General features: G+C 40.7%; 1 protein-coding gene across 3 annotated transcripts in view; it reads left to right on the forward strand.

Annotated features, from left to right (window-relative positions):
- The window catches only part of LOC140455247 (phosphofurin acidic cluster sorting protein 2-like), a 580,263-nt gene that overhangs the window by 489,677 nt on the left and 69,617 nt on the right, over positions 1-20,969 (forward strand). For all 3 annotated transcript variants that reach the window (XR_011952804.1, XM_072549988.1, XM_072549975.1), the window contains one exon: positions 468-510. Coding sequence is in view for 2 of the 3 variants with exons in the window: in XM_072549988.1 (XP_072406089.1) it covers positions 468-510 (43 nt within the window). In the remaining variant the exon portion in view is untranslated. The remainder of the gene's footprint in view (positions 1-467; positions 511-20,969) is intronic.

Consider the following 20,969-nt stretch of genomic DNA (forward strand, 5'->3'; position numbering starts at 1 on the left):
GGTTATTTAAGAGAGAGTGATCTAAAATTATTTCAGAGGGCGTGATTTGCGGTTATTCAGAGGGACTGTCCAGATTATTTCAGAGGGGTTGATTTAAGATTATTTTGGGTGAATTGATTTATTTTAGAAGATCTGATTTGTGACTATTCAGAGGGATTGACTTGAGATTATTTCAGAGGAGGTGATTTGACATTATTTCATGGGCCTGATTTGAGATTATTTGGGGACCAGTTAATATTATTTCAAAGGGGTTAATCTGAGATTATTTCAGAGGATCTGATTTGAGGTTATTTTGCAGGTTTGATTTGAGATTATTTTCTGGGTCTGATTTGAGGTTATTCTGTGTGCCCCATGTGTATAATTTGTTTAACGTTGGCAACTAGACAGTGTAGCAGCGACCTTAAAGATGGAATTGTCAGACAGCTATTGAAGCTGTGAATAATACTGCTTTTCTTCTTTCACATCAGCCCCGATGAGGATTCCTGCCAGAAATTCATCCCCTTCGTTGGTGTAAGTATTTCCAGTTCAGTGATTGGTCAGCTTTTGGGTTTTTAAACTGACTGCCTTTGCTATGGTGAGATTTGTTTTTTTCCATCATTGCTGAGGTGTCACTGAGAGCAGATGTCCTGAACACCAATATATTGCTAACTTACATTCACAAGAGATACAGAAATATCAAACTGGGACTAGAAGGTGGAGGTAGATAAAAGTTCCAGCCTCCTCTGGTAATCCTATCCCAGTTCAGACCAAATCATCCAAGTGGAGAAAATGGTTTATTGTAAAGTTATTAAACTTATAAACCTTAATGCTCTGTATCTTTTTAAATTAAATCTGCACTTCCATTGCTATCACTGCTCTGAGAACACATTTCTTAAAATACCCAAAAATGACTTCCATGTCAAGCATTTGCGCAAGACTTAATTCTCAAGTTTACTGCCATAAGACCCCAAGAAATAAGAAGAGGGGTAGGCCATTCGGCCTCTTGAGCCTATCTCCACCATTCAATACGATTAGGGATGATCCAACTTTCCTCACCTCTCCTATCTTGCCCTTTCCCTTTAACCCTTGATTCTCCAATGGTTCAAGAATATATCTCAGCCTTGAATATACGCATGGACTCTGCCCCAACAGGTCTCCAAGACAAAGTGTTCTAAAGACTCACAACCCTCTGAGACAAGAAATTCCTCCTCATCTCAATCTTAAATTGGTGCTTCTTTATTCGATAGACTTATTCGATAAACTGTACTCTCTGGTCCTACACTGTCCCATGAGATGAACCATCCTGTCAGCATTGACCCTGTCAAGCCCTTTAAGAACCCGATATGTTTCAATGAGGTCACCTGTCATTCCTCTAAACTCGAGGGAGTAGTCCCAACCTGTTTAACCTTTCCTCATGAGACAATCCCTACATCCCAAGATCATCCCACTGAAGCATCTCTGAACTGCCTCCAATGAAATGGTATCTCTCCTTAAATACGGGACAAGACTGCTCACAGTGCTCCAGGTGTGATTCAGACACAGAGACAATATCTGTCACATTAAACCCACAGATCGCACTAAACCCACAGATCACACTAAACCCACAGATCACACTAAACCTACAGATCACATTCAACCCAGAGATCACATTAAACCCACCGATCACACAAAACCCAAAGATCACATTAAACCCACAGATCACACGAAACCCACAGGTCACATTAAACCCACAGATCACACTAAACCCACAGATCACGTTAAACCCACAGATCACACGAAACCCATAGATCACATTAAACCCCAGATCACATTAAACCCACAGATCAAGTTAAACCCACAGATCACGTGAAACCCACAGATCACACGATACCCATAGATCACATTAAACCCACAGATCACACTAAACCCACAGATCACCTGAACCCAACAAATCACATCAGACCCCAGATCACATTACACCCACAGATCACACTAAATCCATAGATCACATTAAATTTCCAGATCACATTAAACGCACAGATCACACTAAACACACACATCACATTAAACCCACAGATCTCATTAATCTAACAGATCACATTAATCCAACAGATCACATTAAACCCACAGATCTCATTAAACCCACAGATCACTCAAAACCCACAGATCAAATTAAACCCACAGATCACACGAAACCCACAGATCACATTAAACCCACAGATCACATTAAACTCACAGATCACACTTAACCCACAGATCACGTTAAACCCACAGATCACACTAAACCCACAGATCACATTAAACCCACAGATGACACGAAACCCACAGATCTCATTAAACCCACAGATCGCATTAAACACATAGATCACATTAAACCCACAGATCGCATTAAACCACAGATCACACGAAACCCACAGATCTCATTAAACCCACAGATCACATTAAACCCATAGATCACACTAAACCCACAGACCACACTAAACCCACAGACTACATTAACCCCACTGACCACACTCAACCCACAGATCTTATTAAACCTACAAATCACACTAAACCCACAGATCACATTAAACTCACAGATCACATTAAACCCACAGATCACATTAAACCCACAGATCACATTACACCCACAGATCACATTAAACCCACAGATCACATTAAACCCACAGATCGCATTAAACCGACTGATCATACAAAACCCACCGATCACATTAAAACCACAGATCACGTGAACCCAAAAAATCACATTAAACCCCAGATCACATTACACCCACAGATCACACTAAACCCACAAATCACATTCAACCCACAGATCACATTACACCCACAGATCACATTAAACCCACAGATCACACTAAACCCACAGATCACGTGAACCCAACAAATCATATTAAACCCCAGATCACATTACACCCACAGATCACACTAAACCCACAGATCATATTAAACCCACAGATCAGACTAAACACACAGATCAGACTAAACACACAAAGATGTGCAGGTCAGGTGAATTGGACATGCTAAATTGTCCGTAGTGTAAGGTAAGGGGTTGATGTAGATGTAGGGGTATGGGTGGGTACGCTTCGGCGGGGCAGTGTGGACTTGTTGGGCCGAAGGGCCTGTTTCCACACTGTAAGTAATCTAATCTAAAAAAGTAATCTAATCTAATCTAATCTAATCACATTAAACCCACAGATCTCATTAAACACATAGATCACATTAAATCCGCAGATCACATTAATCCTACAGAACACACTGAACCCACAGATCTCATTAAACCCTCAGATCACATTAAACCCACAGATCACACAAAACCCACAGATCATGTAAAACACATAGATCACGTGAAACCCACAGATCAAAAGATACCCATAGATCACATTAAACCCACAGATCACACTAAACTCACAGATCACACTAAACCCACAAATCACACTAAACCCACAGATCACATTAAACCCACAGATCACACTAAACCCACAAATCACACTAAACCCACAGATCACATTAAACGCACAGATCACATTAAACCCACAGATCACGTGAAACCCACAGATCACACTAAACCCACAGATCACATTAAACCCACAGATCACGTTAAACCCACAGATCACGTTAAACCCACAGATCACGCTAAACCCATAGATCACATTCAACCCACAGATCATATTAAACCCACAGATCATATTAAACCCACAGATCACACTAAACCCACAGATCACATTCAACCCACAGATCACGTTAAACCCACAGATCCCACTAAACCCACAGATCACATTAAACCCACAGATCACATTAAACCCACAGATCACACTAAACCCACAGATCACACTAAACCCACAGATCACGTTAAACCCACAGATCACACTAAACCCACAGATCACATTAAACCCACAGTTCACATTAAACCCACAGATCACGTTAAACCCACAGATCCCACTAAACCCACAGATCACACTAAACCCACAAATCACATTAAACCCACATATCACATTAAACCAACAGATCACACTAAACCCACAGATCTCATTAAACGCACAGATCACATTAAACCCATAGATCACACTAAACCCACATATCACATGAAACCCACAGATCACATTAAACCCACAGATCATATTAACCCCATAGATCACATTAAACCCACAAATCACACTAATCCCACACATCACATGAAACCCACAGATCACATTAAACCCACAGATCACACTAAACTCACCGATCACGTGAACCCAACAAATCACATTAAACCCCAGATCACTAAACCCACAGATCACGTTAAACCCATAAATAATATTAAAACCATAGATCACATGAAACCCACAGATCACACGAAACCCACACATCACGTGAACCCAACAAATCACATTAAACCCCAGATCACATTACACCCACAGTTCACACTAAACCCATAGATCACATTAGACTTCCAGATCACATTAAACCCACAGATCAAACTAAAGACACAGATCACATTAAAACCACAGATCTCATTAAACCCATAGATCACATTAAAACTACAGATCACATTAAATCCACAGATCACATTAATCCAACAGATCACGTTAAACCCACAGATCACACTAAACCCACAGATCACACTAAACCCACAGATCACGTTAAACCCACAGATCACACGAAAGCCACAGATCACATTAAACCCACAGATCACACGAAACAAACAGATCTCATGAAACCCACAGATCACACTAAACCCACAGATCTCATTTAACCCACAGATCACATTAAACCCACAGACCACACTACACCCACAGACTACATTAACCCCACTGACCACACTCAACCCACAGATCTCATTAAACCTACAAATCACACTAAACCCACAGATCACATTAAACCCACAGATCACATTAAACCCACAGATCACACGAAACAAACAGATCTCATTAAACCCACAGATCACACTAAACACACAGATCTCATTTAACCCACAGATCACATTAAATCCACAGATCACATTAAACCACAGATCACACGAAACAAACAGATCTCATTAAACCCACAGATCACACTAAACCCACCGATCACGTGAACCCAACAAATCACATTAAACCCCAGATCACATTAAACCCACAGATCACGTTAAACCCATAAATCATATTAAAACCATAGATCACATTAAACCCATATATCACACTAATCCCACAATTCACATGAAACCCACAGATCACATTAAACCCATAGATCACATTAAACCCACAGATCACACGAAACCCACACATCACGTGAACCCAACAAATCACATTAAACCCCAGATGACATTGCACCCACAGTTCACACTAAACCCATAGATCACATTAAACTTCCAGATCACATTAAACCCACAGATTACACTAAACCCACAGATCTCATTACACCCACAGATCAAATTAAACCCACAGATCACGTTAAACCCACAGATTACATTAAACCCACAGATCACATTAAACCCACAGATCACGTTAAACCCACAGACCACACTAAACCCACAGATCACATTAAGCCCACAGACCACGCTCAACCCACAGATCACATTAAACCCAGAGATCTCATTAAACCCAAAGATCACACAATGCCCACAGATCACATTAAAACCACAGATCACATTAAACCCACAGATCACATTAAACACATAGATCACATTAAACCCACAGATCACGTTAAACCCACAGATTACATTAAACCCACAGATCACATTAAACCCACAGATCACGTTAAACCCACAGACCACACTAAACCCACAGATCACATTAAGCCCACAGACCACGCTCAACCCACAGATCACATTAAACCCAGAGATCTCATTAAACTCAAAGATCACACAATGCCCACAGATCACATTAAAACCACAGATCACATTAAACCCACAGATCACATTAAACTCACAGATCACGTTAACCCCACAGATCACATTAAACCCACAGATCACATTAAACACATAGATCACATTAAACCCACAGATCACGTTAAACCCACAGATTACATTAAACCCACAGATCACATTAAACCCACAGATCACGTTAAACCCACAGACCACACTAAACCCACAGATCACATTAAGCCCACAGACCAGGCTCAACCCACAGATCACATTAAACCCAGAGATCTCATTAAACCCAAAGATCACACAATGCCCACAGATCACATTAAAACCACAGATCACATTAAACCCACAGATCACATTAAACCCACAGATCACGTTAACCCCACAGATCACGTTACCCCACAGATCGCATTAAACCAACAGATCGTACAAAACCCACCAATCACATTAAACCCACAGATCACATTAAACTCACAGATCACATTAAACCCACAGATCACACTAATCCCACAGATCGCATTAAACCAATAGATCTCATTAAACCCACAGATCACGTGAACCCCACAAATCACATTAAGCTCACAGATCACATTAAACCCACAGATCACACTAAACCCAAAGATCTCATTAAACCCACAGATCACACTAACCCCACAGATCACATTAAACCCACAGATCACGTTAAATCCATAGATCATATTAAACCCACAAATCACATTAGACCCACAGATCACACTAAACCCATAGATCACACTAACCCCACCGATCTCATTCAACCTACAGATCACATTCAACCCACAGATCACGTTAAACCCACAGATCACACTAAACCCACAGATCACACTATACCGACAGATCACATTAAACCCACAGATCACACTAAACTCACAGATCACATTAAACCCACAGATCACACTAAACCCACAGATCACACTATACCGACAGATCACATTAAACCCACAGATCACACTAAACTCACAGATCACATTAAACCCACAGATCACATTAAACCCACAGATCACACTAAACCCACAGATCACACTAAAGTTACAGATCACATTAAACCCACAGATCACATTAAACCCACAGATCACACTAAACCCACAGATCACACTAAACCCACAAATCACATTAAATCTACAGATCACATTAAACCCACAGATCACATTAAACCCACAGATCACACTAAACCCACAGATCACACTAAACCCACAAATCACATTAAATCTACAGATCACATTAAACCCACAGATCACATTAAACCCACAGATCACACTAAACCCGCAGATCACACTAAACCCGCAGATCACATTAAACCCACACATCACACTAAATCCACAGATCTGACAATACCCACAGATCACACTAAACCTGTAGATCATATTAAACCCACAGACCACATTAAACCCAGAGATCACAATAAACGCACAGAACACATTAAACCCACAGATCACATTAAACCCACAGATCACATTAAACCCACAGATCACACTAAACCCACATTTCACACTAAATCCACAGATCACATTAAACCCACAGATCACATTAAACGCACAGATCACACTAAATCCACAGATCACATTAAACCCACAGATCACATTAAACGCACAGATCAGATTAAACCGACAGATCACATTAAACACACATATCACACTTAACCCACAGATCACATTAAACCCACAGATCACATTAAACCCACAGATCGCACTAAACCCACATTTCACACTAAACCCACAGATCACATTAAACCCACAAATCACATTAAACCCACAGATCACACTAAACCCACAGATCACGTAAAACTCTTAGATCACATTAGACCCACAGATCACACTAAACCCACAGATCACATTAATCCCACAGATCACATTAATCCCACAGATCACATTAAACACACAGAACACACTAAACCCACAGATCACATTTAACCTGTAGATCACATTAAACCCACAGATCACATTAAACCCACAGATCACACTAAACCCACATTTCACACTAAATCCACAGATCACATTAAACCCACAGATCACATTAAACCCACATTTCACACTAAATCCACAGATCACATTAAACCCACAGATCACATTAAACCCACAGATCGCACAAAACCCACATTTCACACTAAACCCACAGATCACATTAAACCCACAAATCACATTAAACCCACAGATCACACTAAACCCACAGATCACGTAAAACTCTTAGATCACATTAGACCCACAGATCACACTAAACCCACAGATCACATTAATCCCACAGATCACATTAAACGCACAGATCACATTAAACCCACAGATCACACTAAACCCACAGATCACATTAAACCCACAGATCACGTTAAACCCACAGATCACGCTAAACCCATAGATCACATTCAACCCACAGATCATATTAAACCCACAGATCACATTAAACCCACAAATCACACTAAACCCACAGATTACACTAAACCCACAGTTCACATTAAACCCACAGATCACGTTAAACCCACAGATCACGCTAAACCCATAGATCACATTCAACCCACAGATCATATTAAACCCACAGATCACATTAAACCCACAAATCACACTAAACCCACAGATCACACTAAACCCACAGTTCACACTAAACTCACAGATCACATTAAACCCACAGATCACATTAAACCCACAGATCACACTAAACTCACAGATCACATTAAACCCACAGATCACACTAAACCCACAGATCACACTAAACCCACAAATCACATTAAATCCACAGATCTCATTAAACACATAGATCACAATAAACCCACAGATCACACTAAACCCACAGATCACGTTAAACTCACAGATCACATTAAACCCACAGATCACATTAAACCCACAGATCACACTAAACCCACAGATCACATGAAACCCACTGATCACACTCAACCCACAGATCACATTAAACCCACAGATCACACTAAACCCGCAGATCACACTAAACCCACAGATCACATTAAACCCACAAATCACACTAAACGCACAGATCACGTTAAACCCACAAATCACACTATACCCACAGATCACATTAAACCCACAGATGACACTAAACTCACAGATCACATTAAACCCACAGATCACACTTAACCCACAGACCACACTAAACCCACAGATCACACTAAACCCACAGATCGCACGAAACCCAGAGATCACATTAAACTCACAGATCACATTAAACCCACAGATCACGTTAACCCCACAGATCACACTAAAACCACAGATGACATTAGTCCTACAGATCGCATTAAACCCACAGATCACGTTAAACCCATAGATCATACTAATACCATAGATCACACTGAACCCACAGATCACATTAAACCCACATATCACATTAAACCCACAGATCACCTTAACCCCACAGATCACACTAAAACCACAAATCACACTAAACCCACAGATCACGTAAAACCCATAGATCACATTAGACCCACAGATCACACTAAACCCACAGATCACATTAATCCCACAGATCACATTAATCCCACAGATCACATTAAACACACAGAACACACTAAACCCACAGATCACATTTAACCTGTAGATCACATTAATCCCACAGATCACTTAAACCCACAGATCACACTAAATCCACAGATCGGACAATACCCACAGATCACATTAAACCCGTAGATCACATTAAACCCACAGATCACACTAACCCGTAGATCATGTTAACCCCACAGATCACATTAAACCAATAGATCACATTAAACCCACATATCACACTAAACCCACAGATCACATTAAACTCACAGATCACACGAAACCCACAGATCACACTAAACCCACAGATCACATTAAACCCACAGATCACATGAAACCCTCAGATCACACTGAACCCACACATCATGTTAACCCCACAGATCACATTAAACCCAAAGATCACATTAAACCCACATATCACACTAAAACCACAGATCACATTAAACCCACAGATCACACTGAACTCACAGATCACATTTAACCCACAGGTCACATTAAACCCACAGATCACACTAAACCCACAGATCACATTAAACCCACAAATCACACTAAACCCACAGATCACACTAAACCCACAGATCACATTAAACCCACAAATCACGCTAAACTCACAGATCACATTAAACCCACGGATCACATTAAACCCACAGATCACACTAAACCCACAGATCACATGAAACCCACAGATCACACTCAACCCACAGATCACATTCAACCCACAGATCACACTAAACCCAGAGATCACACTAAACCCACAGATCACATTAAACCCACAGATCACATTAAACCCACAGATCACATTAAACTCACAGATCACACGAACCCACAGATCACACTAAACCCACAGATCACATTAAACTCACAGATCACACAAACCCACAGATCATACGAACCCACAGATCACGCTACACCCAGAGATCACACTAAACGCACAGATCACATGAAACCCACAGATCACGTTAAACACATAGATCACAATAAACCCACAGATCACAATAAACTCACAGATCACACGAACCCACAGATCACACTAAACCCAGAGATCACACTAAACCCACAGATCACATTAAACCCACAGATCACACTAAACCCAGAGATCACACTAAACCCACAGATCACACGAAACCCACAGATCACATTAAATCCACAGATCTCCTTAAACACATAGGTCACAATAAACCCACAGATCACATTAAACTCACAGATCACACTAAACCCACAGATCACACGAAACCCACAGATCACATTAAATCCACAGATCTCCTTAAACACATAGGTCACAATAAACCCATAGATCACACTAAACCCACAGATCACATTTAACCTGTAGATCTAATTAATCCCACAGATCACATTAAACCCACAGAACACACTAACACGTAGATCATGTTAACCCCACAGATCACATTAAACCAATAGATCACATTAAACCCACAGATCACATTAAACCCACAGATCACACTAAACCCACAGATCACATTAAATCCACAGATCTCATTAAACACATAGGTCACAATAAACCCACAGATCACATTAAACTCACAGATCACACTAACCCACAGATCACATTAAACCCACAGATCGCATTAAACCGACAGATCATACAAAACCCACCGATCACATTAAACCCACAGATCACATTAAACTCACAGATCACATTAAACCCACTGATCGCACTAAACCCAGAGATCACATTAAACTCACAGATCGCATTGAACCCATAGATCTCATTAAGCCCACAGATCACGTTAACCCCACAGATCACATTAAACTCACAGATCACATTAAGCCCACAGATCACACTAAACTCACAGATCACATTAAACCCACAGATCACACTAAACCCACAGATCACACTAAACCCACAAATCACATTAAATCCACAGATCTCATTAAACACACAGATCACAATAAACCCACAGATCACACTAAACTCACAGATCACATTACACCCGCAGATCACACTAAACCCACAAATCACATTAAACTCTCAGATCACATTAAACCCACAGATCACACTAAACCCACAGATCACATTAAACCCACAGATCACGTTAAACCCACAGATCACGCAAAACCCATAGATCACATTCAACCCACAGATCATATTAAACCCACAGATCACATTAAACCCACAAATCACACTAAACCCACAGATCACACTAAACCCACAGTTCACACTAAACTCACAGATCACATTAAACTCACAGATCACATTAAACCCACAGATCACACTAAACTCACAGATCACATTAAACCCACAGATCACACTAAACCCACAGATCACACTAAACCCACAGATCACATTAAACCCACAAATCACACTAAACCCACACATCACACTAAACCCACAATTCACACTAAACTCACAGATCACATTAAACCCACAGATCACACTAAACTCACAGATCACATTACACCCGCAGATCACACTAAACCTACAAATCACACTAAACTCACAGATCACATTAAACCCACAAATCACACGAAACCCACTGATCACATGATACCCACAGATCACACTAAACCCACAGATCACATTAAACCCACAGATCACGTTAAACCCACAGATCACGCAAAACCCATAGATCACATTCAACCCACAGATCATATTAAACCCACAGATCACATTAAACCCACAAATCACTCTAAACCCACAGATCACACTAAACCCACAGTTCACACTAAACTCACAGATCACATTAAACTCACAGATCACATTAAACCCACAGATCACACTAAACTCACAGATCACATGAAACCCACAGATCACACTAAACCCACAGATCACACGAAACCCACAAATCACATTAAATCCACAGATCTCATTAAACACATAGATCACAATAAACCCACAGATCACACTAAACTCACAGATCACATTACACCCGCAGATCACACTAAACCCACAAATCACATTAAACTCACAGATCACATTAAACCCACAGATCACACTAAACCCACAGATCACGTTAAACCCACAGATCACGCAAAACCCATAGATCACATTCAACCCACAGATCATATTAAACCCACAGATCACATTAAACCCACAAATCACACTAAACCCACAGATCACACTAAACCCACAGTTCACACTAAACTCACAGATCACATTAAACCCACAGATCACACTAAACTCACAGATCACATTAAACCCACAGATCACACTAAACCCACAGATCACACTAAACCCACAAATCACATTAAATCCACAGATCTCATTCAACACATAGATCACAATAAACCCACAGATCACACTAAACTCACAGATCACATTACACCTGCAGATCACACGAAACCCACAAATCACATTAAACTCACAGATCACATTAAACCCACAGATCACACTAAACCCACAGATCACATTAAACCCACAGATCACGTTAAACCCACAGATCACGCTAAACCCATAGATCACATTAATCCCACAGATCACATTAAACCCACAGATCACGTTAAACCCATAGATCATACTAATACCATAGATCACACTGAACCCACAGATCACATTAAACCCACATATCACATTAAACCCACAGATCACCTTAACCCCACAGATCACACTAAAACCACAAATCACACTAAACCCACAGTTCACACTAAACCCACAGATCACATTAAACCCACAGATCACATTAAAACCACAGATCGCACTAAACTCACAGATCACATTACACCCGCAGATCACACTAAACCCACACATCACCTTAATCCCACAGATCACATTAAACCCATAGATCACACTAAACCCACAGATCACATTTAACCTGTAGATCACATTAATCCCACAGATCACTTTAAACCCACAGATCACACTAACCCGTAGATCATGTTAACCCCACAGATCACATTAAACCAATAGATCACATTAAACCCACAGATCACATTAAACCCACAGATCATACTAAACCCACAGATCACGTAAAACCCACAGATCACATTAAACCCATAGATCACATTAAACCCACAGATCACATTAAACCCACAGATCACACTAAACTCACAGATCACATTAAACCCACCAATCACACTTAACCCACAGATCACATTAAACCCACAGATCACGTTAAACCCACAGATCACACTATACCCACAGATCACATTAAACCCACAGATCACACTTAACCCACAGATCACATTAAACCCACAGATCACACTAAACCCACAGATCACACTAAACCCACAGATCACATTAAACCCACAAATCACACTAAACCCACAGATCACACTAAACCCACAATTCACACTAAACTCACAGATCACATTAAACCCACAGATCACACTAAACTCACAGATCACATTACACCCGCAGATCACACTAAACCTACAAATCACACTAAACTCACAGATCACATTAAACCCACAAATCACACGAAACCCACTGATCACATGAAACCCACAGATCACACTCAACCCACAGATCACGTTAAACCCACCGATCACACTAAACTCACAGATCACATTAAACCCACAGATCACATTAAACCCACAGATCACACTAAACCCACAGATCACATGAAACCCACAGATCACACTCAACCCACAGATCACATTAAACCCACAGATCACACTAAACCCGCAGATCACACTAAACCCACAGATCACATTAAACCCACAGATCACACTTAACCCACAGATCACATTAAACCCACAGATCACACTAAACCCACAGATCACACGAAACCCACAGATCACATTAAACCCACAAATCACACTAAACCCACAGATCACACTAAACCCACAGTTCACACTAAACTCACAGATAACATTAAACACACAGATCACACGAAACTCACAGATCACATTACAGCCGCAGATCACACTAAACACACAAATCACACTAAACCCACAGATCACATTAAAACCACAGATCACACTAAACCCACAGATCACATTAAACCCACAAATCACACTAAACCCACAGATCACATTAAACCCACAGATCACACTAAACCCATAGATCACATTAAACCCACAAATCACACTAAACCCGCAGATCACACTAAACCCACAGATCACATTAAACCCACAAATCACACTAAAACCACAGATCACACTAAACCCACAGTTCACACTAAACTCACAGATCACATTAAACCCACAGATCACATTAAACCCACAGATCTCATTAAACACATAGATCACAATAAACCCACAGATCACACTAAACTCACAGATCACATTACACCCGCAGATCACACTAAACCCACAAATCACATTAAACTCACAGATCACATTAAACCCACAGATCACACTAAACCCACAGATCACATTAAACCCACAGATCACGTTAAACCCACAGATCACGCAAAACCCATAGATCACATTCAACCCACAGATCATATTAAACCCACAGATCACATTAAACCCACAGATCACACTAAACCCACAGTTCACACTAAACTCACAGATCACATTAAACTCACAGATCACATTAAACCCACAGATCACACTAAACTCACAGATCACGTTAAACCCACAGATCCCACTAAACCCACAGATCACACTAAACCCACAAATCACATTAAATCCACAGATCTCATTAAACACATAGATCACAATAAACCCACAGATCACACTAAACTCACAGATCACATTACACCCGCAGATCACACTAAACCCACAAATCACATTAAACTCACAGATCACATTAAACCCACAGATCACACTAAACCCACAGATCACATTAAACCCACAGATCACGTTAAACCCACAGATCACGCTAAACCCATAGATCACATTCAACCCACAGATCATATTAAACCCACAGATCACATTAAACCCACAAATCACACTAAACCCACAGATCACACTAAACTCACAGATCACATTAAACCCACAGATCACACTAAACTCACAGATCACATTAAACCCACAGATCACATTAAACCCACAGATCACACAAAATCCACAGATCTGACAATACCCACAGATCACATGAAGCCCGTAGATCACATTAATCCCACAGATCACACTAAACTCACAGATCACATTAAACCCACAGATCACATTAAACCCACAGATCACACTTAACCCACAGATCACACTAAACCCACAGATCACATTAAACCCACAGATCACATTAAACCCATAGATCACATTAAACCCACAGATCACATTAAACCCACAGATCACACTAAACCCATAGATCACATTAAACTCACAGATCACATTGAACCCATAGATCACATTAAACCCACATATCACACTAAACCCACAGATCGCACTAAACCCACAGATCACACAAAACCCACAGATCACACTAAACCCACAGATCACACTAAACCCACAGATCACATTAAACCCACAGATCACACTAAACCCAGAGATCACACTAATCCCACAGATCACACTAAATGCACAGATCACACTAAACCCACAGATCACATTAAACCCACAGATCTCATTAAACACATAGATCACAATAAACCCAGAGATCACATTAAACTCACAGATCACACGAACCCACAGATCACACTAAACCCAGAGATCACACTAAACCCACAGATAACACCAAACGCACAGATCACATTAAACTCACAGTTCACGTTTACCCCACAGATCACATTAAACCCACAGATCGCATTAAACCGACAGATCATGCAAAACCCACCGATCACATTAAACCCACAGTTCACATTAAACTCACAGATCACATTGAACCCACAGATCGCACTAAACCCAGAGATCACATTAAACTCACAGATCGCATTAAACCCATAGATCTCATTAAACCCACAGATCACGTTAACCCCACAGATCACATTAAACTCACAGATCACATTAAACCCACAGATCACGTTAACCCCACAGATAACATTCAACCCATAGATCACATTAAACCCACATATCACACTAAACCCATAGATGACACTAAACCCACAGATCACACAAAACCCACAGATCACGTTAAACCCATAGATCATACTAATGCCATAGATCACACTGAACGCACAGATCACATTAAACCCGCAGATCTCCTTAACCCCACAGATCACACTAAAACCACAGATGACATTAGTCCATCAAATTGCATTAACCCCACAGATCACATTAAACCCACAGATCACACTAAACCCACAGATCACACTATACCCACAGATCACATTAAACCCACAGATCTCATTAAACACACAGATCACGTTAAACCGACAGATCACACTATACCCACAGATCACATTAAACCCACAGATCACACTAAACTCACAGATCACATTAAACCCACATATCACACTAAACTCACAGATCACATTAAACCCACAGATCACATTACACCCACAGATCACACTAAATCCACAGATCTGACAATACCCACAGATCACATTAAACCCGTAGATCACATTAATCCCACAGATCACATTAAACCCACAGATCACACTAAACTCACAGATCACATTAAACCCACAGATCACACTATACCCACAAATCACACTAAACCCACAGATCACAGTAAACCCACAGATCACATTAAACCCACAGATCACACTTAACCCACAGATCACACTAAACCCACAGATCACATTAAACCCACATATCACACTAAACCCACAGATCGCACTAAACCCACAGATCACACAAAACCCACAGATCACACTAAACCCACAGATCACACAAAACCCACAGATCACACTAAACCCACAGATCACACTAAACCCACAGATCACATTAAACCCACAGATCACACTAAACCCAGAGATCACACTAATCCCACAGATCACACTAAACCCACAGATCACACTAAACCCACAGATCACATTAAACCCACATATCACACTAAACCCACAGATCGCACTAAACCCACAGATCACACAAAACCCACAGATCACACTAAACCCACAGATCACACTAAACCCACAGATCACATTAAACCCACAGATCACACTAAACCCAGAGATCACACTAATCCCACAGATCACACTAAACCCACAGATCACACTAAACCCACAGATCACATTAAACCCACAGATCTCATTAAACACACAGATCACGTTAACCCCACAGATCACATTAAACCCACAGATCACACTAAACCCGCAGATCACACTAAACCCACAGATCACATTAAACCCACAGATCACACTTAACCCACAGATCACATTAAACCCACAGATCACACTAAACCCACAGATCACACGAAACCCACAGATCACATTAAACCCACAAGTCACACTAAACCCACAGATCACACTAAACCCACAGTTCACACTAAACTCACAGATCACATTAAACACACAGATCACACGAAACTCACAGATCACATTACACCCGCAGATCACACTAAACACACAAATCACACTAAACCCACAGATCACATTAAAACCACAGATCACACTAAACCCACAGATCACATTAAACCCACAAATCACACTAAACCCACAGATCACATTAAACCCACAGATCACACTAAACCCACAGATCACATTAAACCCACAAATCACACTAAACCCGCAGATCACACTAAACCCACAGATCACATTAAACCCACAAATCACACTAAAACCACAGATCACACTAAACCCACAGTTCACACTAAACTCACAGATCACATTAAACCCACAGATCACATTAAACCCACAGATCTCATTAAACACATAGATCACAATAAACCCACAGATCACACTAAACTCACAGATCACATTACACCCGCAGATCACACTAAACCCACAAATCACATTAAACTCACAGATCACATTAAACCCACAGATCACACTAAACCCACAGATCACATTAAACCCACAGATCACGTTAAACCCACAGATCACGCGAAACCCATAGATCACATTCAACCCACAGATCATATTAAACCCACAGATCACATTAAACCCACAAATCACACTAAACCCACAGATCACACTAAACCCACAGTTCACACTAAACTCACAGATCACATTAAACCCACAGATCACATTAAACCCACAAATCACACTAAACCCACAGATCACACTAAACTCACAGATCACATTAAACCCACAGATCACACTAAACTCACAGATCACATTAAACCCACAGATCACATTAAACCCACAGATCACACTAAATCCACAGATCTGACAATACCCACAGATCACATTAAACCCGTAGATCACATTAATCCCACAGATCACATTAAACCCACAGATCACACTAAACTCACAGATCACATTAAACCCACAGATCACACTATACCCACAAATCACACTAAACCCACAGATCACAGTAAACCCACAGATCACATTAAACCCACAGATCGCACAAAACCCACATTTCACACTAAACCCACAGATCACATTAAACCCACAAATCACATTAAACCCACAGATCACACTAAACCCACAGATCACGTAAAACTCTTAGATCACATTAGACCCACAGATCACACTAAACCCACAGATCACATTAATCCCACAGATCACATTAAACGCACAGATCACATTAAACCCACAGATCACACTAAACCCACAGATCACATTAAACCCACAGATCACGTTAAACCCACAGATCACGCTAAACCCATAGATCACATTCAACCCACAGATCATATTAAACCCACAGATCACATTAAACCCACAAATCACACTAAACCCACAGATTACACTAAACCCACAGTTCACATTAAACCCACAGATCACGTTAAACCCACAGATCACGCTAAACCCATAGATCACATTCAACCCACAGATCATATTAAACCCACAGATCACATTAAACCCACAAATCACACTAAACCCACAGATCACACTAAACCCACAGTTCACACTAAACTCACAGATCACATTAAACCCACAGATCACATTAAACCCACAGATCACACTAAACTCACAGATCACATTAAACCCACAGATCACACTAAACCCACAGATCACACTAAACCCACAAATCACATTAAATCCACAGATCTCATTAAACACATAGATCACAATAAACCCACAGATCACACTAAACCCACAGATCACGTTAAACTCACAGATCACATTAAACCCACAGATCACATTAAACCCACAGATCACACTAAACCCACAGATCACATGAAACCCACTGATCACACTCAACCCACAGATCACATTAAACCCACAGATCACACTAAACCCGCAGATCACACTAAACCCACAGATCACATTAAACCCACAAATCACACTAAACGCACAGATCACGTTAAACCCACAAATCACACTATACCCACAGATCACATTAAACCCACAGATGACACTAAACTCACAGATCACATTAAACCCACAGATCACACTTAACCCACAGACCACACTAAACCCACAGATCACACTAAACCCACAGATCGCACGAAACCCAGAGATCACATTAAACTCACAGATCACATTAAACCCACAGATCACGTTAACCCCACAGATCACACTAAAACCACAGATGACATTAGTCCTACAGATCGCATTAAACCCACAGATCACGTTAAACCCATAGATCATACTAATACCATAGATCACACTGAACCCACAGATCACATTAAACCCACATATCACATTAAACCCACAGATCACCTTAACCCCACAGATCACACTAAAACCACAAATCACACTAAACCCACAGATCACGTAAAACCCATAGATCACATTAGACCCACAGATCACACTAAACCCACAGATCACATTAATCCCACAGATCACATTAATCCCACAGATCACATTAAACACACAGAACACACTAAACCCACAGATCACATTTAACCTGTAGATCACATTAATCCCACAGATCACTTAAACCCACAGATCACACTAAATCCACAGATCGGACAATACCCACAGATCACATTAAACCCGTAGATCACATTAAACCCACAGATCACACTAACCCGTAGATCATGTTAACCCCACAGATCACATTAAACCAATAGATCACATTAAACCCACATATCACACTAAACCCACAGATCACATTAAACTCACAGATCACACGAAACCCACAGATCACACTAAACCCACAGATCACATTAAACCCACAGATCACATGAAACCCTCAGATCACACTGAACCCACACATCATGTTAACCCCACAGATCACATTAAACCCAAAGATCACATTAAACCCACATATCACACTAAAACCACAGATCACATTAAACCCACAGATCACACTGAACTCACAGATCACATTTAACCCACAGGTCACATTAAACCCACAGATCACACTAAACCCACAGATCACATTAAACCCACAAATCACACTAAACCCACAGATCACACTAAACCCACAGATCACATTAAACCCACAAATCACGCTAAACTCACAGATCACATTAAACCCACGGATCACATTAAACCCACAGATCACACTAAACCCACAGATCACATGAAACCCACAGATCACACTCAACCCACAGATCACATTCAACCCACAGATCACACTAAACCCAGAGATCACACTAAACCCACAGATCACATTAAACCCACAGATCACATTAAACCCACAGATCACATTAAACTCACAGATCACACGAACCCACAGATCACACTAAACCCACAGATCACATTAAACTCACAGATCACACAAACCCACAGATCATACGAACCCACAGATCACGCTACACCCAGAGATCACACTAAACGCACAGATCACATGAAACCCACAGATCACGTTAAACACATAGATCACAATAAACCCACAGATCACAATAAACTCACAGATCACACGAACCCACAGATCACACTAAACCCAGAGATCACACTAAACCCACAGAT

The sequence above is a fragment of the Chiloscyllium punctatum genome, chromosome 3, assembly GCF_047496795.1.
Source record: "Chiloscyllium punctatum isolate Juve2018m chromosome 3, sChiPun1.3, whole genome shotgun sequence".
Classification (NCBI taxonomy): domain Eukaryota; kingdom Metazoa; phylum Chordata; class Chondrichthyes; order Orectolobiformes; family Hemiscylliidae; genus Chiloscyllium; species Chiloscyllium punctatum.